This window comes from Pithys albifrons, chromosome 11 (assembly GCF_047495875.1).
Source record: "Pithys albifrons albifrons isolate INPA30051 chromosome 11, PitAlb_v1, whole genome shotgun sequence".
NCBI classification, from domain to species: Eukaryota; Metazoa; Chordata; class Aves; order Passeriformes; family Thamnophilidae; genus Pithys; species Pithys albifrons.
In genome coordinates this window covers 24,091,982-24,117,357 of record NC_092468.1, presented here as the reverse complement: position 1 = coordinate 24,117,357, position 25,376 = coordinate 24,091,982, and the positions used below count along the sequence as shown (strand labels likewise).

Here is a 25,376-nt window from a genome sequence, read left to right as displayed (position 1 = left end):
ATCTATTTTTTTTTTACATTTCCACTATTCTGAGAATAAAAAGCCACTCCATACACCTCCTTTTGGACTCTTTAAACTGCCACTGTTACTCTCTCAATAAGTTGCTGATGAGTTTATTGTGTGACAGGAAACGGGAGTTCTTGAGCTACTTGTCTCAACCAGGATTAAAAAAAAAAAAGTAACAGATTTCATCCCAAATAAATGACAATATTTCGACTGTGACTCCTCTTTGATTTTGTCAAATATTTTGTTTCTCAGAGGAAAATAAGGAAGGAGAAAAGAGGGCTCTTGGAAGACATTTGATAGAAGTCAAGACTTGAAAATAAGATCATTTAAAATAAAATACTTACATCAGAACATATGAAATCATAGTAAAGGTATTTGCCACTCTCAATGGTACCTGAAAGGTAAAGAAAGAAATTACACTGGCACTGAAGAAAAGAACCCAGTTAAAAACACGACCTGCCAGACACCAATAAATTGTTAATTATTCTCATTACTGCATTCAGAAGCTGCACTAAGCAACTCAAATATTTACTAAAGTTTCTTCAGGAACTGAAAAGTCTCTTTTTCTTTTTTTAACTTGGGCCACTCTTCCAGGAGATCTATTTTTTTTCCAAAATTTTTCAAAACTTCACTGAAATCCAGTTTTAAAAGGGTACTGTTTTTTATTTTACTGTTATTCCTTCTTATCTTCTCTTAAATGGAGAGGTTTGAATGAAAACTAACCCTTTAAAAACTCTAAATGAGGATTTTTCCTACAAAAATTATGGTGATAATAATAAACACTATGGAACCATAAGAGAGGAAATAACACATGACTGGGAAAAAGAAACACAAAAGCTGAGCCTGTCTGGCAATTTGAGAAGAAAAATACTGTCATCACCAGTAAATTGCAAACATTTTCCCTGAAAAACTACAACCTGTAAGTTTGGGGCAGGAAATAAAATCCTAAAATGTTTTACTGCTTTGTTTGCCACCAGCAGTGAGTCCAATAACAGCTGCATTATTTCAGGCCTTGCCAAAGGAGTCCATAGAGCTGTCACCCACATGTTCAGCAGCCACCCAAGGCCTCCTGGATTTATGGCAGCAATAATCAGCTGAATCACAGCTCTATTTCTTAAAAGCAGCCCTAAATTTCCCCAAATTGCAAAAAAAAAAAAAAATAAAGAAAGCAGAGGCTTGAAAGTGAGATATGATTGGTTTAGTTACAAGGCAAAGGAGTTGTACAGGTTGAAGGTGTGATGTAGAGGACAAAGGAACTCTGCAATTAGGAGACAGGGACACAGTTTGGAATCCCATGAGCTGCCTCTTGCCATGGAATTGGAGTCAGGGCTCCAGCCCAGCACAAGGAGAACACGTAGATTGTGACTAAATATAAAGGCAGCTTTTAGTAACTAGAAGAAAGGCCAGAGAAACTGGAAATCCAAATTATCTATTAGAGGGATGTTGGTTGTATCAGGAGACAGAGGGAGAGTGCAGCAATTCAGATCTCACCCATGGGTGGGCAGAGGTTTGGCTAAATCACCTGGGAAAATCCCTGGCATCTCCTGAACACCTAAAGATTCTCCTGAACACCTAAAGATTCTCCTGAACACCTAAAGTTTCTCCTGAACATCTAAAGGTTTCTCCTGAACACCTAAAGATTCTCCTGAACACCTGAAGATTCTCCTGAACACCTAAAGATTCTCCTGAACACCTAAAGATTCTCCTGAACACCTAAAGATTCTCCTGAACACCTAAAGTTTCTCCTGAACATCTAAAGGTTTCTCCTGAACACCTAAAGATTCTCCTGAACACCTAAAGATTCTCCTGAACATCTAAAGATTCTCCTGAACACCTAAAGATTCTCCTGAACACCTAAAGGTTTCTCCTGAACACCTAAAGATTCTTCTGAACACCTAAAGATTCTCCTGAACACCTAAAGATTCTCCTGAACACCTAAAGGTTTCTCCTGAACACCTAAAGATTCTCCTGAACACCTAAATGTTTCTCCTGAACACCTAAAGATTCTCCTGAACACCTAAAGGTTTCTCCTGAACATCTAAAGATTCTCCTGAACACCTAAAGGTTTCTCCTGAACATCTAAAGATTCTCCTGAACACCTAAAGGTTTCTCCTGAACACCTAAAGGTTTCTCCTGAACACCTAAAGGTTTCTCCTGAACACCTAAAGATTCTCCTGAACACCTAAAGGTTTCTCCTGAACACCTAAAGATTCTCCTGAACATCTAAAGGTTTCTCCTGAACACCTAAAGATTCTCCTGAACACCTAAAGATTCTCCTGAACACCTAAAGATTCTCCTGAACACCTAAAGATTCTCCTGAACACCTAAAGGTTTCTCCTGAACACCTAAAGGTTTCTCCTGAACACCTAAAATTTCTCCTGAACACCTAAAGTTTCTCCTGAACACCTAAAGGTTTCTCCTGAACACCTAAAGTTTCTCCTGAACACCTAAAGGTTTCTCCTGAACACCTAAAGGTTTCTCCTGAACACCTAAAGTTTCTCCTGAACACCTAAAGGTTTCTCCTGAACACCTAAAGATTCTCCTGAACACCTAAAGATTCTCCTGGAACATCTAAAGATTCTCCTGAACACCTAAAGGTTTCTCCTGAACACCTAAAGGTTTCTCCTGAACACCTAAAGTTTCTCCTGAACACCTAAAGGTTTCTCCTGAGAACAGGCATGCATGGTTAGATATCTTGGGTACCAAACACCTCCACCAATCACTGTCTGCAGAATGTCTATCTAATTTTCAGCATTAGAAATTAAAAATGCAGCTAATTTTGCAGCATTAATTATTTTTACCACATGGTTATATTACTCTGATTTCATTTCCATTGCTCTGGAGCGAGCTCTGCTTTCCTTACACAGGCATATATTCCAAAGGCATTGACTGTACTGGAAGCCAAAACCTTAAACTAGAAGTTTAACCTTAAATTACATCTTTTTTTTTTTTCCTTTACTTGTGTTGAATTCAGTTGTGACTTTAACCTTACATTATTAATAATTACACTTTTCTAGTTAAAAGTAATGAAAACCTATTGGCTATGAGCATGTTACAACATCACCTTTTCTTCTCCATGAAGTCAGGAGGAACATTCAAACCTGCACTTACTCTAATACTTTGCTAATTATCCTCATTTCATTGTTAATAACTGCTCACCTGTAGATTCCCCATCGTCCCAGAACAAGCTCCCAGAAGCTTTATTATTGTCATCCAGGGCAATTATAAGTCCCATTGGATTCTTCCGGCTGTGGAAAGAGAGACTTACATGAATAACAAACATCTAAACAGTCTTAATACATCCCTCATGTTCTTGTTAGAATGTGACACCGACAAGGGTTACAGCACTTGAAAAATTGCCTCATCTTAGTCCTTGGTTGCCTTTCATTGTCAGGTAAATGGATTAAAATACATGGCACGTTTATAAATTGCTCTGCAAACAAACCTGCTGCTCATCACAGAACCTGTAACGTAACCAGGTGTGGGTCTGTGGCTCCCACTTATTCCCAGATTTCAAGGTGAAAATACTGAACACAATGGACTGTTACTTGTAAGCCCAAAGTCCTCAGCCCAGCCTTGGAAATAAAAATTAAAGAAAAAAAAACCAAACCAAACCCAAAAACCAACCAAAAAAAAAAAAACCCAAAAACCCACCAAAAAACCAAACCATAAAAGCACTGAGTTTTGAAGAATACCTTGCAACTGTTGTGTTGCCTGGTTTCTGGAAAGGGAAGATCTGTCCTCCTCTCAGGTGGACTCCAATTTTATCTGCTGGTGTGTACAAGTCATGCCACGTTTTCCTCAAAGTGATTGGTTCTCCCTGGTTGATAGAGATGTAAAAGAGGACAGGTAATGTTGTGTTACCACTGCTTAAGTCCTGAGTCTCATCAAAATGCTTCCCTTTAGGAAAAGCTGAAGTTATGGAAATACCTATGGGCTAATTGGCACATAAAGATCAAACAACTGCACATCACTGTGGTCTAATGTCCTATATCTGAGTCCTTTCTTGAGGGCCTGAGTCATGAGCTCACCCCACCACCCTTCATCCCTTGGCTCACCATCTCCTTCCCACAGGCTTTTCTTTAGGTCTCTGTCACCACAGCAGGGCTGCCAAACTAATCCCGTCCCATTGCCACTTAGGAAATACCCCCAGAGTCTCCTCTGCATCTCCTTACCGTGTCAAAGTCATACCACGGTGCATCGGGGAAGTAGACACGGGTGTACTCCACACCCTGCAAGGGGAACAGAGAAACAACAGCCATATTTCAGGGCAACTTCATTGAATAAACTCAATATTCCAATAAAACTAAAGCTCCCTGTGAGAAAATCATTGATACTTGTGCTCTTTGCAGTTTCCATTCCTGGTTTTAGGGTGATGCCCACAAAGGAGCAGAGCAATCCAAACCCAGTTGTGCAAGGCCACTGGGAGACAACTGGATCACTGCCCCACAAAGAGACAAATCCAGTGAACCAAATCATACCCCCAACTATCTCTATATCTTCTCTATTTCCACATTTTTCAGGGCTGGCATCTTTCAGATTCTTGCTTCCCCTTTATGTATTTAACCAATGATTTGTGTTTCTCCACGGCAATCTTGTTACTGGAATGAACAATCATGATTTACAAGATTCTGCCCCAGGATAAGCCACCATCTTTTTGTTTTCTTGTTGCATCACAGACAAGCTGAAATGCAGCAAGAGAAACTGATTCCAAAGGAAATTCAGAGATGATCTGAAGTTGAGGTAAAGTAGAATATCAGACCAGATGCTTTAGACTCCCTGAAGGACTAGAGAACAGGAGTGGCATTTACATGCAAGATTTTCCATTTCAGCAGGGAGGAAAACATGCTGTGGGTCCTCACATAGGGGGCAATAAATGAAGAGGGGAAACTTGTGACTCAACATGTCCCTGTACCTTGTGTTGTGATTACAAGACAGATCTCAAAGCAGCCAAACCTACCGGCTCAAGTGCAGGGGAAATCAGCAGCCCAGGACCCCACAGGAACTGCCTATGGATATCCCACGTCGTTTCATCTGAGTAGAACCTGAACACATGGGAAGGTAACTGGTTTTTTTGGGGGGATCTGTACCATCAGCAGTAATCTCAAGGTTTCAGGGTGCTGATTATCCAGAATCAAGACTAAGGAGGGTCACATAAAATTGCCTCCTTCTTACTCCAAACCAGAACCTCACGCCTTGGGAAGTTGCCTACAGACATCCCAATAAGTATTTTCATGAGCATTTGGAAAGCCTCTAACAATGTTTAAAGTGTCTAATTTTGGCTATGAAAGTGTCCCAAAGGCTGATGGGCAAACTCACTCGTGTAAGAGTGGCCGTACAACGGTGTCTCCTCGAGTGTGAGCTCTGTAGAAGAGCGTGTACAGGTAGGGCAGCAACGTGTAGCGGATGTTCAGGTAGTGCTTGGAGCTGTTCACCAGCACCGAGTCAGCCCCAAACGCTGCTGGGTCTTGAGACTGAAAACAAACAGCAACTGTTACATTTCCATCATGTAGAAACACCCTGGGAAACATGTGAGAAGTGGCTGCTGTTTCAGGGAGGCTGGAATTCAACAGTGCAGCTTGACACTGTGGTGTAGCTTGAGGTCACAGAATCATTGAATTGACTGGGTTGGAAAAGAGCTCCAAGATCATCAAGTCCAACCCTTGGTCCAACTCCAGTCCCTTTACCAGATCATGGCACTCAGTGCCACGGCCAAGCTCAGTTGAAAAACCTCCAGGGATGGGGAATCCACCCCCTCTCTGGGCAGCCCATTCCAATCCCTGAGCACTCTCTCTGCAAAGAATTTCTTTCTGCTCTCCAACTTCAATTTCCCCTGGCAGAGCTTGAGCCCATCGTGCCCCCTTGTCCTATTGCTGAGTGCCTGGGAGAAGAGACCAACCCCCACCTGGCCAGAACTTCCCTTCAGGGAGTTCCAGACAGTGCTGAGGTCACCTCTGAGCCTCCTCTTCTCCACGCTAAACACCCCCAGCTCCCTCAGCCTCTCCCCACAGCACTTGTGCTCCAGTCCCTTCTCCAGCCTCGTTGCTCTTCTCTTCTCAGTTGGGTTGGAAGAGGCCTCTGAGATCATCAAGTCTAACCCTTGATCCAACCCTACTGTGATCACTCTGGCACTCCGTGCCCTGGGCTGGTGATCACAGTAGGGTTGGATCAAGACATGGTGGATTCTCTGTTCCTGGAGGTGTTTAAGAGGACACTCAGAGCCACATCCAGTCCCTTCTCCAGCCTCGTTGCTCTTCTCTGGCCCCGCTCCAACCCCTCAATCTCTTTCCTCAACTGAGGGGCCCAGAACTGAACACAACACTCAAGGTGTGGCTTCACCAATGCAGAGTCCAGAGGAAGGGTCACTGCCCTGGCCCTGCTGGCCACGCTATTTTTGATACAGGTCTTGCCCCTCTGGGCTCCCACTGCACAGCCCTCCTTGCCCAGGGTTAGTACAGGTCTTATCCTGGCAGTCAGGCTCATGCCAAGGAGCTCCCAAGAACACACAGCAGTGAGGGTTTGCCTTTAATAGTCAGAACAACTGATGAAACTGTTGCCAAGTAAGTGTATTCTCAATCAACCCTTATGAAGCCAAGCCTCTCAGAGGTAAGATTTCCCAAGCAAAGCTTTAGTTCTGCTGTTTTCAAACTGGTCAGTGACAGTAATAATTAAAAGTGTATTAAAGGAAATGTGGATGTGGAACACAAAGCAGTTTTTAAGCAAATACAACTTACTATGTATCCTTCAGCATTGTGGTTCCTGGAAAATGGGTAAAATGCTCCTACTTGCATCCAGCGCCTGCAAAGTTCTTCTGTGGTGTTGTCAAAGAAGCCACAAATGTCTGCTCCAATCTTGAAACAAAAGCAGAAGGTGTTGGATGTGCAGGATGCTGCCCCTCAAATCTCTGCACAAGGTGAAATAATTCAACCTTAATTGCTAATCTGAGCCACCCAACACATTTGTGTTGCCTTTTTTCTTCCAAACTCAGCTCTTTTGTCCAAAAAAGTTAAATTGACAACTATCTAACACTACCCATCATTCCATTTCTTCCAAATATTTACCTTCCTGCTTGGGGTTAATATGTAAACATTAGGAAAAAAAGCTCCAAAGTCAAAGAAATTTAAATCATAGGAAGGAATTTGGCTACTTCTCTCATGAATGGATGTCTCCATTTAATTTGAAATTATACTCTCATGAATGGATGTCTCTATTTAATTTGAAATTATAAGAAAACCTGGAAGTGTTTCATATCTCTGACTAGTGTTTAAAAATTACCAGAAATAACAGGTAGCTTGGGATATATAAGACAGTTTGTTACCCACATGTACCTCACCATAGACACACAGCCACAGAAATCAAAATAATAACAGCCTAAACACCGAAATCAATAATTGGGAAATAAAAAGTTCACACCAGATTCCTACAGAGGGTTCATTAATTTGGAGCTGCAAGTGTAAGATGGTCATCTAACTAGTGCTTGGGCAGATAATCTGTTATCACAGAGCTGCTGTCACTGTTTGTGTTTTGAAAGGATGGACCAAGTGGTGTCATACATAAGGAAATCCAAAGAGGTTGAACTCCAGCATTCCAGGGATTGCCCATCTTAGGTGATCCCACGTTGCTGCATTATCTCCCAGCCAGTGTCCTGCTTGTTTTCCTGATCCCATAAAAGTAGATCTCGAAATAATGAAGCTTCTCTTTCCAGGGAAAACTGTCTGGATGGCTCTGGAAAGGAAATGAGAGTGGAATTATGCAAAGGAAAAGGCAACTCGGACATTGATAGTTCCATATCAGGCAGATTTACACTGATTTACACGAATTATTCATTCCAGAGATGTGGATTCCTTTACAGTTATCAAGGTATATTTTAGTAGAGTTCAAGGTGTGGATTTTAAATTATCTTTTTACACAACTCTGACAAGAAATTTGTGGTTTTTTCCTACAAACTCAAGCCAGCAAAATTTTCCTTATCTTAATTGGTTTAAATATAATACAACATTTTCCAGGAATTGTGTCCTTTAGTAGTCAACTCTTTTGGAGTTTTGGAAAATGCAGGCCATGGACTGTTGTGAAACCTTTTTGTGAAGATTTTTAGGATGCATTCCTTACTTCTGTGTTGATATGCCCATGGAATATCCATAGAGACTGTGGACATCATAGTGCTTCCCCCACTTCTGCTCTGCATCCATGCACAAGGTCTTGGAAAACATCACCCTGTCAAGAATTCCTTGGAGAAAGGAACACAAGCAGCACTTTTAAGGTACATTTTTATTATTAATATTTCCAGTCTTTCATGCACATTGATGATGTTCAAGCCCCTTTTTTTTCTCTTTAATCTTGCACTAAGGCAGCAGAATCACAACAAACCAAAAGTGCAGCTCTTGGCTGTTGGTTTGATTCATCTTTTCTTTGTGATATTTCCACTCCTGAGCTTTGCCCCATGCAAGGAGTAACTGAGAACTTTGCTCTGAGTTCCTGAATCATCATCTGACAACACACTGGCAAAGGTTACTCAAACTTCCTATTTAATGCAAAGTATGAACTCCATTTCAGTCCTGTGCACATGTCAAGAACTACTGACAGTGTGAGAGGCTTGTTACTTTATCAGACATAATAAAGGCAATGACAATGCTCAGTAATAATTTGACAAGAGAAAAAAAGCAGTTATATAAATTACACCTAAATTAGACCTGCAATTTCTGTCCATAGGAATGTTCAAACTCCTCCCATAAGAATTAAACTAGAATCATGTCCATCCTTGAAGCCAATTTCACAGTAATTCATCATGTATTTTTTTGTTATGTTTTGCTTTCTGATTAAGCAGCTGGACTTACTGGGAGTGTAAGGAGGGTAGTTTAAGTCATTCTGCTCACAACCCTTTTTTGAGCCTTTAACAAAGCTGGATACTTCATTCATATCCTGAAAAGGAAAGATGCACAATAAAATTTCCTTAAGTCCATTTTCCTAAAAGAGTCCTCCATTCTATTCTCTTATCCTTTAAGGAATCCCTACTAGGCATTTTTGAACATCTTTATGATATTTTCCAAGTCACTAAATTTCAGACTTTGCTGTCTCCTCCCATGAATATTTTATTTAACAGTGGAATAAGTACATTTCCATGTGCATCTCTGAACATGCTGCAGGAAAACATGGAATGAGAGAGCAAATTCATCCTGGAGGTGCTGCAGTCAAGTGACCAATTTGCTTCACTCAAACATTTTGCTCTTTGTAAGAAAGCCTTACACTTCATAGCTGGACTTGATGGAACCACAGAGTCAGCAGAAATAAGTGAGAAAACCTCATTCTATGCCACGTTATTGAGTCCTCACGTGCCACAGCAGGGTAGGAGGCAGAGAAAATTAGGAGTGAGGGGGTCAGGGGAGGAGGTTTCAGGATCTGTTTTATTTCTTATTGCTCTGATTTCATTGGTAATAAATGATTTTTTTTTCCCCTAGATTGACTGTTTTGCCTGTGATGGGAATCCCAGAATCACTGAGGTTGGCAAAGCCCTCCCAGCCCCTGGAGCCCACCCTGTGCCTGATGCCCACCTTGGCAAAGTCCTCCCAGCCCATGGAGCCCACCCTGTGCCCGATGCCCACCTTGGCAAAGCCCTGCCAGCCCATGGAGCCCACCCTGTGCCTGATGCCCACCTTGGCAAAGCCCTCCCAGCCCATGGAGCCAACCCAGTGCCCGATGCCCACCTTGGCAAAGCCCTGCCAGCCCATGGAGCCCACCCTGTGCCCGATGCCCACCTTGGAAAAGCCCTCCCAGCCCATGGAGCCCACCCTGTGCCTGATGTCCACCTTGTCCCAGAGCCCCCAGCCCAGAGCACTGAGTGCCACATCCAGTCCTTCCTTGGGCACCTGCAGGGGTGGGCTCTCCAAACCTCCCTGGATTACTGAGTGACCCCTCCCTGTCCTGATTTTGATCCAGAAGCCTTTTGTTATATTTTTTCTCCCTTCTGTTTTCTTTCCAGCTGAGAAGGGCCATGATGGAGCACCCTCAGTGGGCACTGGGTGTTCACCCCAGGGCCACCCCACCCAACACAATCCATCCCAATACATCTTCTTAAAAAGCATGGCAAAATATTCTGTAGATTCCTGTTTTCCTTCAAAGTATTTATTCATTTTTAAGTGAAAGGAAATAGGACAAATAGAAAAAAAAAAGAATAAAGGGAAGAAGGAGATGAGACAGGGACTGAATAGTTCAAGAACAGATTTCCTTCAGGCACCCACTTTTAGATGTCTTATTGCAGGACATTCCTTTAAATAAAATCAAAACCTAATCTGGTCAGGCAAAAGAGTTCTTAAACTCATTTGTGCCAAGATGTATTTAAGTCTTACTGTGGGAGAACTTTTCTAGGAAGCCTGATTTTCCCAAAGCCTTTCTGGAATACCAATACACATTCCTTATGGGGGAATTCCAGGAGCTACTTGGAGCACAGATCCACAGGTTACCTGGATTATACCCTGCACTCAGGACCTGTTTTCCTCACAGTCACTGAGCAGGGATGCAGGTGCCCAAATATTGCCTTTCTAAATCCAGGAATGTGCTAGAACTTGCTTTTAGCAATGGTCCATCAATTGAAGCATTTAAGTGCCATTGAACATCCCAAACCTGGCATTTAAATGCCCCAATCCATGACTCAAATTCAAATTTAAAACTCCAATTTCAATTGCAAGTTCGACTCCAGAAGACAGAGAGATTTCAGGATCCCAACAGCAAACATCCCTTTCAAATTCAGGGCAAAATGAATTTAATCAACACCTGTTCCCGTTTATTTTGGAAAAGAAGAATAAACAGGATAGTTGTGAGCTACTCACAATCCAGATTCCATCGTATGGCACCGTGTCATGAAACAATTTGCATTCCTGCACCCACCAGCTCGTGCATTCTGGGTTGGTGAAGTCTGGGAACACAGTTTCCCCTGGCCACACCTGCAGTATTCAAAGGGAAATTATTAATTAAACTTGTATTAAAAAAAGAGTTCACAGAAACACAGAACTACCCAGGTTAGAAGGGAGCTTGAGGAAGGCAGAGTATGAATTTCTTAAATTTGGAGGTTTCAGTCACAAAAGGAACAATGAACAACTGAAAAGTTTCTCAATATTAGCTAAAATTAGAAGTTAAAAGGATAATTTGGGAGCTGGATCTTCAGTTGCTGTTGAAAATAAAAGGAGATGGCTCAACTGTCCCTCGAGCCTTCAAACTGCCTTTCAACAAAAAAAAATAGAGTTAACATGAAAAATTAGTAATTTTAATGTAATTTTCCTTTTTATAAAAGAATAAGATTGAAATTCTAAAATGGAAAAAACCAAATAATTTTAATGTAAAAATAATGTAAAAACTACCTTTTTACTGTAAAAAATTTGAAATAAAATAAGAAAGGAGAATTATCATATCCTGAGCCCTTACAAACTTTGCTCTCACTGGCAGATAATTTTACAGAAACAACTTGGAAAATGAGAGTTTAAAAAGAGCCCCCTGACATAAATTAAACCAGAACAGTGACAAGAGACTGAGTTCAAAAGCACAACCCCCCCAATTACCTCCCCCACTAATGTGGTTTGTCCATCAGATTCATTAATCCAGACTTTCCTCTCCGTTCCCCTGACGTAACTTCCATAGGGACTTCCATCCACCAGATTTTGGGTGCTGATAGCAGGATCCTAAAAAAAAATCAGAAAACAAATAGAAAAAAAGAAACCAGCACACATTTTATTAATTATTACAGGCAATAAAAGCAGCAATTACATAGAATAACAAAGTATAGTAAGAAATAGTTATAATAATAGTGTTTACAAGGGGAAAAGAGGGCATTAAATGCTCACCAAGATGATAACATATTTCTGTCCATATTTGTGCATATAAGCTGCAAAATTAGGGAGATCTTGAAACTTCACTTTGTCGTAAGTAAAATCTTTCTTTCCCTCCATATAATCAATATCAGTGATCTGAGTATCCTGGAAGAGAAGAGAGTTCAGTTTTCACATAAGAAATTATATGTAAAGATGGACATTAGTCCAAAATAATTTCTTCTGACAATTCCTGTTTGGTTTATACTGAATTTCCTGGTGGAACTTCACTGCAGCCTGGCAGAAAGTTTGATGTCAGGACCACTTGGAAACAGCATCTCAGCTCGGACTCACTGCCCTAATTAATGGTGCTGACACATCTTTTGTGCCTAAGAAGAGCTGCATTTAAATTAACAGAATTTAAATGAATGCATGTATTGGCATCCTTTCAAATAACCTCTGGACATGTGGCTCTATCATTGCAGCTGCCTGACTTTAAGAGCTATTCTCTTAAATCCAAACATTTCTTGCTTAATATTAGGTCATTTTCATTCTGTTTGAGACATCAGGTTAATGTCATCTAAAATCTAATTTAGAAAGTTAATTGTACTTTAACTTTGGCTGTCAATTAAGAATAATATATGGTTCCATAGGACAATAAAAAAATTATTTCAAGGATTAGGTAAGATGAGAAGAAAAGCTGGAAGGTATAAAAGTGCTCAAATAAATCTTGCTGTGGTTAAGCCCCTCCGTGCCCCACATTCTGAAAATGGATCTACCATTAAAATGCCCAAATCAGAAATCAAAGAATCATAGAATGGATTGGGTTGCAAAAGACCTCCGAGATTATCAAGTCCAACCCTTGATCCAACCCCACTGTGATCACCAGCCCAGGGCACAGAGTGCCCTGGGCTGGTGATCACAGTGGGGTTGGATCAAGACATGGTGGATTCTCACTCAGTGCCACATCCACAGAATCACAGAATCATAGAATGGATTGGGTTGGAAAAGACCTCCAAGATCATCAAGTCCAACCCTTGGTCCAACTCCAGTCCCTTTACCAGATCATGGCACTCAGTGCCACGGCCAAGCTCAGTTGAAAAACCTCCAGGGATGGGGAATCCACCCCCTCTCTGGGCAGCCCATTCCAATGCCTGAGCACTCTCTCTGTAAAGAATTTTTTTCTCATCTCCAACTTCAATTTCCCCTGGCAGAGCTTGAGCCCATCGTGCCCCCTTGTCCTATTGCTGAGTGCCTGGGAGAAGAGACCAACCCCCACCTGGCCAGAACTTCCCTTCAGGCAGTTCCAGACAGTGCTGAGGTCACCTCTGAGCCTCCTCTTCTCCAGGCTAAACACCCCCAGCTCCCTCAGCCTCTCCCCATAGGGCTTGTGCTCCAGTCCCTTCTCCAGCCTCGTTGCTCTTCTCTTCTCAGTTGGGTTGGAAGAGACCTCTGAGATCATCAAGTCCAACCCTTGGTCCAACTCCAGTCCCTTTACCAGATCATGGCACTCAGTGACACGGCCAAGCTCAGCTGAAAAACCTCCAGGGATGGGGAATCCACCCCCTCTCTGGGCAGCCCATTCCAATGCCTGAGCACTCTCTCTGCAAAGAATTTTTTTCTGCTCTCCAACTTCAATTTCCCCTGGCAGAGCTTGAGCCCATCGTGCCCCCTTGTCCTATTGCTGAGTGCCTGGGAGAAGAGACCAACCCCCAGCTGATGGAAACCGAGTTGCAGGACAGCACGGGCAGGACCTCTGGGTCCCTCCCAGCCATACTCACGTAGGGCAGCCCAATGTCCCTGTTCCTCTGCACCACCTTCTGCACCTCATGCAGGGAGCCGTAATTCCAGCGGCTCAGCTGGAAGCCCAGGCTCCAGTAGGAGGGAAACAGCGGCAGCCCCACCAACTGCAGGAGGAGAAAAACATCCCATCAGTGCCCATTGCCATGTTAGGGAATATTTGCCTTTTTAAGCTAGAGAACCAAGGATGAACTTGCAGGTGGAATCTCTTTGGAGAGACCTTGGACCCACAGAGGAGCTGGAAACGAAGCTGCAGAAACTCAACAGAGTGACATTAATAGAGCTCTTTTCTAAAGTTAAAATAAGTTGCATTAAGACTGTTTAGATTTAGCAATTTTTGGGAAATATGTATTACTTAATAATTAGCTATAGCTGTGTGATGTTGGATGGTTTGCATGGAGTGTGGAGGTTTTAAGATTGTGTGTAACACTGAAAAAGTAGCTCTGAATAGAGTCCCTCCTGAAACTTAAATATCCTTGTGCAAGAATAATTTAAATATTGTTCCTGTAAATATAGTTGTCTCTCTTTGCTCCTCTTCCCTTCTCTCCACAACTACTCAGTAACTGTAACCCATGATGAAGGGGACAGAGAAATAAAATACCAAAAAAAGAGTAAAACCTTATAAAATGAGATGCAGTCAAGTGATTTATTTAACGACAGGTGTTGAGGACCCTGAAAGGCCCTAAAAGGCTCAGTTGAGATTGGTGTCTATGGAGTTCAGGGGTCAGGCATTTCCTTAAACCCACAGTCCTCAAATCCACTTGATTAATACACAGTAAATGAGCCTTCACTCCCAAATGAAACATTTTTCTATTTTTTCTTATCATTTATTTTGGTCAATAAAAATATCGGGGACAAGAACCATTCCTTAAAATGTCGCTGAAACTTAAGATGATCTCGAGTAGTACAAAAGATCCCAGAGATATTTTAGGATCATAAAGTCATGACATGCTTGTAAACACACTCTCTATCCTATAAAATTGCTTTATGAACAGGAATTTGTGCTTATAACAGGAGTAAGTCACACTATTGAGATATTAACACTTAGATATACACTGAGTCGTGGTTTCAGTTTAATAGGTAACAGTAAACACACATAAAAAGACACAAGGAAAATGAAATAAATTCCAAGCACTTTTAAAAATGCATCATTTCTGTAGGTAAAGGTACCTTCAGGTATTCCTGGACCACTTGCTCTGGAGTGTCCCCCAGGAAAATGTAGAAATCAAGGATGCCCCCAATGGTCCTGTAGGTCACTGCTGGAGCAGGTTGCACCACAAACTCTGCCACACAAGAGTGCACAAAGCAATGCTGGAGGCCATCTCACTCTAAAATAACTTGCTAATTTTCTAGATTAGTAAATTCACTGAGTGAAAAATGCAAACCAAAAATACCTAAAGAACACAAACCCATTCATTGAGCTTTTAAAGGTAAATATATTTAGATAAGTATTTTAAATGTCTGTATTTCCATTCCTTTCTATCCTACAGAGAAGTGGAAGAAATCCAATGGTTCAACATTTTATTTTTCAATTTTTACAGTCTTTCTGTTAACTATGAACTACTTATTGCTGGTATTGTGTATGTGAAATGCTATTAAACACATACAATAACAACTGTCCTCAGATATTTGGAAAGGACTTTCCTTCAAATGTTCCATGCAACAGGATTTTTAAAAAAGGACATCTCCATGAGCTCAGTTTTGATCTCAAACAGATCATTTAAAAAGAAATTTCAGTGCACTACTCAGAGCTACAGGGAAGGTTTTCTTACCCATGGCATTGCTATTCATCAGGAAAACACCAAAGGAGGCTCCAGAGTTGTCTTCCAAACACAGGAAGAAAGTTTGAACTCCATACAAGTTGTGCATTTCCTAAAATGATAAAAAGAACAAGTAAGATGATGAAAATCTAAGAGCAATATCTGTTCTGGGATGGCTCAAAATGTATCACAGGTAGAACTTGAAACTTCTCAAAACAGAGCAAACAAAAATTGAAATGTTGCCACTTCCCTCCAGTTCTGTCTCCTCTTTCCTGGCATTATTCTCCTTTATGAGAAGATTTTCCATTAAAACAAAGGGTTCCCAAATAAACAGATGTGATGGATCTGCAGGCAAGGCAGCACATATTGCAGCACTATTTCTGGCTAAGAGATGTGCACATCAAGTGAGCAGGAGAACTTGAAAGGTGCTTTCATCACCCTTGACCATAGATCTGTGTTTCCATTAATCCTACAGGGTAATAATTTTATGTGTAATCTATGGAAATAAAGAGTGTCTTGTTTCTTTTTCATTTCCTTTCTAATGTGTTGGGTTTTGGTTTTATTTCTGTTGTTATTATTAGCAATAAAACCTCTTAGAGATGCTGGCAATTGTTGCAGTAGTTGTGCTTTTTCTCCCGAAAAAGAAAACTCAGGGCAGATTAAGAAACAGAACCTGAGCATTTTGAACTCAGCCTAACTCAACTCTGTTCACTGTTAGTTTATCTTAACAAGTCTGTGCTCACTGGAGCCATTCATCTGAGAACAAAAACAGAGACAAGAGTGTGAAGGAGTCTCAGGGTAAAGGGTACAAATTCCAAATTATTAATTAACTACACATGGTCATCTCACCCTGTAATTTCTGTTAGTGCAGCTCCTCTTTCAGTGAAACCCTGAAGCTCTCTCAGATTCAACACCTGGGTTGTTGCTTTGTGAAATTGAGGTGATGGCAACAAATAGTCTCATAATTATCAAGAAATCATTTCACAGAGAGCCATCCAGGATAACTACAGAAAGAAAGAGCAGCTGACAGGCATTTTATTTTGGAAGGAGGCAGCTGCTAAGGAGAACTTGCCCATCCTTTGATGAGCTACAGGGATGGTACTGAAGCAGCATCTGAACTGAACTCTGCAGCTGTTAAGGAGAACTTGCCCATCCTTTGATGAGCTACAGGCACATTCCTGAAGCAGCATCTGAACTGAACTCTGCACACAGCAATGGTCATCAGTAGAAACAACCTCTCGTCTATTAATGTTTATCAACACACACCACAAAAACCAGGGAACTTTCATCAGCACCAGCGAGATTTTAGTAACAATACCCAGTGTTGAAAAGTCTTTGGAGAAAAACTCAGTGGATACATCAATGCATAAGAGGTTTGGGTAACAGAACTGCAAAGGAGGAGGTGAACTAAAGCCAGACTTACTCCAGAGGGACCAACATCCCTGCTGAAAATGGGCCAGGTCTTCCAGTTGACATCGTGCCTGTACTGCTTGTGCACGTGCTCCCCCACCCCGTAGATGTTGCTGCTGGGCAGTTTGATGGAGAGCTGCAGGAACTGGTCAGCATATTGCAGGGGTCCTATGGTGGTATCAAACCTGGGGGAACAGGGCAGAAATAGATAAATGAGAAAATACTTCATCAAGGAGTCTTTCAACCACTTATTTTGGTTGGGCCTGGAGGGCAGGCTCAGGTCTCCACCTGGATCTTTTCTTGCAGTTGGAGATGGCAATAAATCTGTCAGAACTCTGAGTCTTTTGGGGCCTCAAGTGTAACAAATGACGATGGGAGGTCTTAGATTTTATAAATATCTTTGTAATTAGGGTTTTGGTAATGAACTGTAATTGCACATTGGTCCCCACTTTACTTTCCCAAAGAGGCCTCTCTTTTGTTGGGCTGTTTAAGAGTTGGGGAAAAGCACTTTTTGTCTGCAAACAAGTTTATCAAGGATTTATCTTGGACGGGCTTCCCTTATCCCATGACAGCATCAACTTCCTTTGAGATACTCAGAGTCCAACATAATTGTATTTTCTTTCTTTGGAGACCAAAATGTGCTTTTATGAGACTAAACAAAAGCCTAAGGAAAATACAGGCAAATATTCCAGAGCTGTTTCAACAGAGTTCCATTGGGCTGGCTTTGTTATTCCCCCTCCATATACCTATTTAATCAGTCATGCACTACTGAACACCAAGTCCATCTTCTGTGTCCTCTATAATTGCAAATCAATCATTACAGAGGATACTAAGCAAGAAAACAATACTAATAAGGGCAAAAAGTAACCCCTAATTAATTAAACTTGAAGCCCTGGTAGTGCAAGTGGCCTGGCACTGTGACAGGTAATCATTCCTGGGTTGGTTTAATAAGTGTGTTCATGCTGACACTTCCCCTCTCTAATGGCCAGTGGGTTGGTTTATTTCTTTATTTTTAGAATGGAAATGGGATGGCAGAATTTAATGTACAAATCCATGAAATATTTTACAGTATAACTTTATATGACCAGTGGCTCACACCAGCTGTTCTGGATATCACAGGTCTAAAGGGCAGCCTGGTTTTGGTGATTCAGAGCTTTGTCATGATTGCACTAAAGAAGATAAAAGGCAACCAGGAGGTTTCCCACATGGTTTGAAGCACTGGCAAGGGGTGCTTCAGACAATAAAAATTCCCCATCTTGATAGAACAAAGCAGCTACAGAGGTTTCCTCCTACTGGGAGAAGTGCAGAGAGAGCCAGAGCTGAAACCTTTCACACAGAGCTCTCCATAGCACAGACTTTGTTTCCAAAGGCCTCCCAGGAGTCCTTGCAGAACATTCATCATTCCAAAAGAAGAGAAGGAGAAGACTACACCAGTAAGAACACCAATGAGAGCAGTCTCACCCTGCAAAGCACCCAGTTACTTACAGGACTCTGCCACTGCTCACTCTGCTCACCACCAGGCCAAAGGGGTTCTCCTTCAGCACCACTTGGTACTTCAGATTGGAGGCTGCAGATCCAGTGAATTGTTTCACGTGCTCGTGAGGGACTTCAAATCTTTGTGTTTTAGGATCAGTGATCTGCACATATTGAAACAGCAGAAGTGTTGGGCCTTTACAAACTAATCCCCAACTGAAATATATTCCAGCATTAACACAGTTCTTACTTGAGGTATTTCCACCCTTACCCCAATCTCCTTCCAACTTTAATTATTCTTTTTTTGGCCATTTTCTTTATAATCCTTGACTCTGTTTCCCTGGATCAGCAGGAACCCACCACAAAATGAGGTCCCCCCCAGAAGAAGCTGCTCAACCCCAGAATCCATTGATACCCCCCATTCATGGCATGGACTGTTGAGCTTTCCACAGGAAACAGAAACCATTGGAAAAGGTAATGTCTGACAGAATGATTGAGTGGTACAGCCAGGCCATAAAAAAAAAGTAAGTAAAACATGTTTAACCCCAAATTTTTCCTGTGATGAGGACAAATGGCAGATGATATAAAAACTGAGCTTTCCAAAGGTCTCAGTAATTTTTCATGCAGAAACCCCACGGTGCTAAACGCTTGTTAACCTGATGCACTGAGCAGAGAGGACAAAGAAAGAGGCTGAGGATTTCAGTGGGAATCATGAGAGCGTCTCAGGAGGATCAATCCAGCACCCACACAGCAAGTGCCAACCTCACATCTTGCAGAGAACATCAACCTTGAGGCAGCACAGCAAAAGGACTGACCTTGAATCGGAAGCGATTTGGGGTCTGATACTCTGCCGTGAGGAGAACGGTGTGGATGTCCTTTCCAAAGAGGGAGGGTGATGGAAGCCTTGTTAATGTAGCCTTGAACCCTTGGGAGGAGAACACACGTTTTTGGGATGGTTTGGACACCAGCACGTGCACGAGTGGGGAGCTCAGCCCGCAGCTCACCTGCCTGAGTTGATGTTCTGGAGCCCTCCACTCTGTACCCGTGTTGTGGGGAGTAGAAACACCAGGGCACGTTGGCATCATCCTGGGGACTCCAGCAGCAGCCACGTTGAGTGCAGATGCTCTGAGACAAGGACATGAGGGGCACGAATGAGCTGGTTTCACACAAACAAAGCCATAATAAATCAGTGTAAAATGCATGTTTTACCCCCAAACCCAGAGATCTTATTATCTGCAATCGGATCAGCTCCTTCTTTGAAACTCAGTTGAGGGAACTCAGTGGAACAGAACACTCTAAACAGGATTTTTTTTTTCTGGTTTCAGATTAAACTTGCTTATCAGACATGCATCCTTTCCTAAAACCATAAGATCCACAGACAAAATGAACACTTAAAAATAACTAGTAAAACATTTGAACTGGGACAGATGAGCCATAGCCTGACCAAAAGTCACACACTGGTGAGGGGGAAAAATTTATCCTTGGTTTAACATCTGGCAAACATCTACATATACATAATTGAATGTCATGTAGATTATCTACATTTTAATGCAATTTTCCAATAGCAGATATGTTCAGACTGCTCCTGCAGAACCTCAAGTTGAGATAAATCAACAGTTTTTTTCCCCAAAAAACAAACCTCAAATGAACATATTATTTAAAGCCTCAATCTCAGTGTAGTAACACCAACCTTTACACTACCATTCATCAGTCTAATAAGCTGTTAGAAATTAACTTGCTCAAGTGCTGTGTGCATGAGTTTAATGTGTGAAGATAAGACTTGGGGAATACATCCCTAAGTCTCCACCCATTTTCTCACCTTAAAACTCTCATTCACTACTAAGAGCAAAGGGCAGTAGTAAAACAACAAGCAGGAGTAATACAAGATTCCCTGAGGCCAAGGGCAGTGTTCAGAAGTCATCTCAGGCATCCAAATCCAACATGAACAGCCTTGAGACCTCACGTTCCACCTGCCCACTAGCAGAAGCTGTTTCTGCCTTCAGCTGATTGTGCTCCAACGTTTTTGGTGTTTGTGCCACGCTCTTAAAATATTCTGCAGCTTCAAACAGGTGGGGATGGTCCAAAGCCTTCATTGCTGCTGGCCTTGGTTAACACTTCTTTTAGGGTTAGAGAGCCCAGCCTGGTGAGTACAGGTCAAAATATTTTCTCAGCCCCTGAACAGAGCAAAAATAAGGCAGTTCTAGCCAAGAAATGAGGCAGGACGAAGCACAGGGGGAGCTCACAGAGCCACTGGCTTGGGAAGTCTCTGTGCACTTGTTCCGTTGCTCAGAGCACAGATAGAACCCAGATCCACCAAACAGATGAGTGTTTGTGCCTCTGTCATGGATCCACCTCATCAGAAACCATGTTTATTGTCATTTTCTTCAGGTTCCAAGTGAAAAACACGGTTGGAGGAGAAAAGCAGTGACTCACTCCCCCTACATTGATCCATGAATCGATGCACTCTGTAAGGCTGTGAAAAATCCATGCACGCTTTGCACCTTCCCAGAGCCCACAATGAGAGCTCCCTATTTCCTGTTTCATAAACTATTGCAGAGTGAAGGAGAAGAAGCATCAATGCTCTCTAAGAATGCAGAAATCACAGCTTTCTTCACTTCATTTCCTTCACATACAGGGGAATACCCTAAATACCTAAGAACAGAGTTGTAGCTCCATCCTCTTTTCCCTTCCTAGACCAGGGACTGTCCCATGCAATGCAGAATATCTTGAACAAGAGATTTTCCTAAAGCCTGGAAGTTCAGGCATCCAAATTCCCAACTTCCTTTTCTTTTTCCCCAGTTACTTCTCATGAATATTTCTTGACTCTTCTCTGAAGTTCCTTTAGAGTCCAGTGATATTTTTCTAGCTAGATGTTATCCTGGTGGATTTGCAGCTCTGTATTTCTGTGGCACATCGAGCTTTCTGCACAAGTAAGTAAATACTGTTCAAGATTGGCAACACCTGGCACAGGGAAAGGAGCAGAGTCCACCAAAGACACGGGGCAGGCTGTGATAAAAGTTATCACTGAGTACAAATCAAGATGTGTTCCCAGACTCTGAGCTATAAAACCAGCAAAAGAGATACCAACGTCTAATAAAGCCAAAGTCAAAGCTTAATTGGGAATAATCTTGGATATGAGGAATCAGTTTACACTGAGGTTCAGTATGAAGAAGAGCTTGCCTGTGCTGTTATGTGCACCCAAACAGAGCTCTGTCAGAGGATATTTTGGGAGGGAAAAAACAGAAACCAAAAGCAAAGCCACAATACACCCATCCCTGAGCTTTCAGAGGCAGCAGTGTGGATTCCACGAGCTCTGCTCATGGCAATTCGTGTTTTGCTGGTGTGTTCTCCTTGTCTAATCAAACTTCATGGAAATTTTCCACAGCACTGAATAGCTAATAAATATCTGCTTTCTTTCCCCAATCCTGTGATCAGCAAATAAATATCTTTTTTCTTCCTTTCTTCTATTTGCCTCTATCCTCTGCCATCCTACCCATTTTCTGGTTTCATCTGGGACATTTTCAGTGAATAAGGGAATCAAGGCAGACAATAACCTTCCCCAGGAGCTTAAGCAGATCATAGTTTTCCCAGCTGCTGTTCATTCTGAACACCATTTGTGCAAAGCACTACAGAAGGGTGATGTTATTCTAAGCAGGACCCTGGAGTTTTACAGCTCTGCTGGTTGCTGGATTAGAATAACCTAAAGGACAACCCGATTGCTTCCAGGAGGGAATGTGTGCAGGAATGAAGGGAATCCCTGGGGTGGGACCCTGCCTTGTGTGAGGCTGCACCCGACAGCTTTCCTCAGGGCATGGGTTAAAGGTGATATTTCTCTCTGAAATTACCCATGAAATTTGCTGCCTGCTCTTTCTTCACCAAGGAAAGAACAGATTCAGGAAACATTTATTTAACCTCTAATTTTAGAGCAGGTACCCACAATGTTCCAGTGTGCCTCTGGCCCTACTTGTCTGCTGGCATCTATAATTTTATTACTTTTAATTCCTCCTTCCAGTTGCCACCAGAGCCACACAGTTTCCTTTGCCTGCATGACGAGTGCAGCACTTAATGTGGGGCGACTGGTTCAAAGGTAGTAATTAAAGATTCAAGTGATCTGCATGACTTGTACAGTGCTGTGCATGTTCCTGGGGCGGGAGGGGAGCAGAGAGAGCAGAGGAACAGGCTGTGAGTTGAACCTTTACTAACCTGTCCCCCGCAGGACTTTATTGAACTATATATCATAACAAAACCCATGGCATGACAGAAGCTTTACAACTGTCAGAGCTGGAATTAGATTGGGAATTTCCTCAGAGATTGAGGCAGCTGGTTAATAATTTCTTACACCTCTGTGATTGACAGAAATATCCCACATCACACTGGGGTTTCTTTGCTCCTAAACTGCCCTTCCCAAATCAAAAAAAGATGTCAGGCATCCACCAGCTTTTCCATCACAAAATGAGAACATCCATAATAAAGGTGCATATAATAATAATAATAATAATAATAATAATAATAATAATAATAATAATATTGTAACTATAATAATAAGTACTATAATAATAACAACAATAATAACAACAATAATAATAACTATAATAATAATAATAACAACAACAATAATAACAACAATAATAATAATAACAACAACAACAGCAACAACAATAATAATAATGGTCTTTCAAGACTTACTCTTACAGAAAGATTCTGAATATGAGAATACTGAAAATAAAGGTCACCACAGAATCATGGAATGTGTTGGGTTGAAAGGGACCTTAGAATTCATCTCATTCCAACTCCCAGCCATGGGCAGAGACACCTTCCACTAGCCTAGATTGTTCCAAGCCTCATCCAGTATGAGATGATGCTTCTCAATGGGAATCTTGACGCAGAGATTCTTAAGCCAAGAGGTAATTTCCATACTCTTCACTCCCCCAGGTGAGAGACACCCCACCAAGAGAGGAAGACACTGAGATCCAAAGTGCTTCTGACAGGGAACTGGGACCATGTCTCTTACATTGCACAAGTCTTGCACATTTGGGTAATGCCCATCCTCACCTGCTATTTCTGAACTATTATAAATGCTAATTTTTGACCATCACACAACATGAAGCAAGGCAAAGTTGTTAAAACAAAGAGTGACTTCTTTTTGACTGTTTGATGTCTGAATAATTTTGCTTCCATGGCCAGGAAACCCAGCCCATCTGTGAATGGGCTGAAGTGGGTTATACAGGAATTGAACTCCCCTGCAAAGCATTTGGGCACTTGCAGATTTTAAAAAAAGTGTAAGACTAAAACTGATAAAATAGAGCCAAGTTATATTTTTGTAAATAAGCAGGAGAGTTTCTGGGAGAAAGGTTATTTTGTAATGTTTTCTGGGAGTTTTCAGACCTTTGTTGCCAGCTGGTCTGGGATGCAGTCAATCCTCTCTTCGATTCGTATATTCAGACATTGTGGGTAAAAATCTGTTTGGGAAACAATTGAGTGGGTTATTACCAGGCTCTCCAAACTGCAGGAAGAACTGGATTACCTCCTAACTCAGAAACTGCTTTTGCTGCCTGTTTCTTACCATCTTGAAACTCTAAAATGAGTGCAAACTAGAGTGGTTTATTTTTAACTTTGAAAAATGGCACACAACTATTTCAGATGGAAAAATTTCCCTAATATTTTTTTTAATATGTGGATAATAATGACAATTTTATTTCTTAAGGCATGCATTGAGCCAGTTTTCAGTAACCACTGTAGCTCAATATGCATTGCTTTGTGTGAACATATGTGCCAAATTAAAATGGGAAGGACTTTCCTCTTTCTTGAATGTCCCTGTGGGGCTCTGATGATGCTCCTGCCCCTGATCCACTGGTTTCCACAGGAGCTTCAATTGGGCAAAACCACCTTAAAGCTCCATGAAGATGCTCTCTCAGACTTCAGGTTTGTCAGGCTGACTTTAAGGTGAGCAGCTTTACCTGACAAAAGGGTACACTGCATGTTATTTGGTAGCACTGTTTATGTTTGGAATGAGGACTATGGAGTGTAGAATTGTGGCCTCAGCATGAGATGGACACACAGCCCCAGACTTGCCTGTTTGCATTATCTGCAATATCTGCACTGGTATTTTTTGCCCAGGAAAACTCCTACTTATGAGAGAAACAGGGAAAAATATGCAACTATTAGTCTGTATGGGCAGTTTTATTAAAGCACCAAAGTGTTTTCTTTTATAAACAATTATTTTTATTTTCCTGCCATTTTCACCTCCAAGGTTTTTGCTTCAGTCCCTGTGTGTAAATGGAATTATTCACACAGAGTGGAGCTGTGAGCAAAGCAGGAGCTCTCCATCAAATCCCTGTAAAACAGGGAGCATTTGATGTACCAATATATTAGCAAGAAATCCTGTTGGGTTTAGGGTTATAATGTGTGTTCCACACAGTCTGGCTGCTCCCCCTTACTCTCCCTGAACCTTGTTCTGATTTTCACAGTTATCTTGCTTCACACCCAAAAATTTTGAAACAAGTTCTATCTTCATAAAGAAAGTCCAGCCTTGGCAGGAAGAGATAAAAGATTTTTCACGACACTAAATTCTGAGTCAAGCTATTTATGACACCCCTAACTGGTAATTTTACTCAAATTACCCCCAGGATAATGCCATCCACCTTTGGATAATGATAAGCACCGAGCAGGGACACTGAGCCAGTGCAGAGCCCCCACCCAGGGGGTTTGTTCTGCTCCTGCAGCATCCATGGGGAGTCCTTACCTGGATCTTTGACTCCAGGTTGTCCTGTTGCCAGAAGCCCAATGAGGACACAGGCTATGACTGTTGCTATGCAGAAGAGGACGATGAGGGTGAGCTCCAGCCCACTGAATTTCCTCTTGGCCATCTAGACCCAGAGAAACACCATTGGTGAGAGGAAAACACAAGTAGCAGCTTGGAAAACTCTATAAATTGCATTAAAATTGAGTAAATTTGCAACATTTCGAAGCGATTCAGGTATTAAATTATGTCACTTAATCCTGAGGTTTAAGTAAAACACTCCTTTAGGACTATGTGCAATAAATCTCCAGTTCAGGACAATTCACACAGCACAGATTATGGCTTTATTACACCAGTGGGCAATCACTGAGAAATGTATTTTGTTCCCTGACA

General features: G+C 41.8%; 1 protein-coding gene across 1 annotated transcript in view; it reads right to left on the bottom strand.

The window, feature by feature from the left end:
* Positions 1 to 25,110, bottom strand: part of SI (sucrase-isomaltase) — a 50,136-nt gene extending 25,026 nt beyond the window's left edge. The window contains exons 1-22 of the mRNA XM_071566008.1: positions 24,987 to 25,110; positions 23,630 to 23,703; positions 19,249 to 19,369; positions 19,060 to 19,169; positions 18,257 to 18,408; positions 16,785 to 16,956; positions 15,374 to 15,473; positions 14,772 to 14,884; positions 13,583 to 13,708; positions 11,838 to 11,969; positions 11,556 to 11,675; positions 10,830 to 10,943; positions 8,841 to 8,925; positions 8,116 to 8,233; positions 7,560 to 7,731; positions 6,741 to 6,857; positions 5,326 to 5,480; positions 4,967 to 5,051; positions 4,182 to 4,238; positions 3,702 to 3,826; positions 3,166 to 3,254; positions 351 to 400 (exon numbers count right to left, since the gene is read on the bottom strand). Coding sequence (XP_071422109.1) covers positions 351 to 400; positions 3,166 to 3,254; positions 3,702 to 3,826; positions 4,182 to 4,238; positions 4,967 to 5,051; positions 5,326 to 5,480; positions 6,741 to 6,857; positions 7,560 to 7,731; positions 8,116 to 8,233; positions 8,841 to 8,925; positions 10,830 to 10,943; positions 11,556 to 11,675; positions 11,838 to 11,969; positions 13,583 to 13,708; positions 14,772 to 14,884; positions 15,374 to 15,473; positions 16,785 to 16,956; positions 18,257 to 18,408; positions 19,060 to 19,169; positions 19,249 to 19,369; positions 23,630 to 23,703; positions 24,987 to 25,110 — 2,511 coding nt within the window. The remainder of the gene's footprint in view (positions 1 to 350; positions 401 to 3,165; positions 3,255 to 3,701; positions 3,827 to 4,181; positions 4,239 to 4,966; positions 5,052 to 5,325; positions 5,481 to 6,740; positions 6,858 to 7,559; positions 7,732 to 8,115; positions 8,234 to 8,840; positions 8,926 to 10,829; positions 10,944 to 11,555; positions 11,676 to 11,837; positions 11,970 to 13,582; positions 13,709 to 14,771; positions 14,885 to 15,373; positions 15,474 to 16,784; positions 16,957 to 18,256; positions 18,409 to 19,059; positions 19,170 to 19,248; positions 19,370 to 23,629; positions 23,704 to 24,986) is intronic.
* Positions 25,111 to 25,376: the final 266 nt, after the last annotated feature.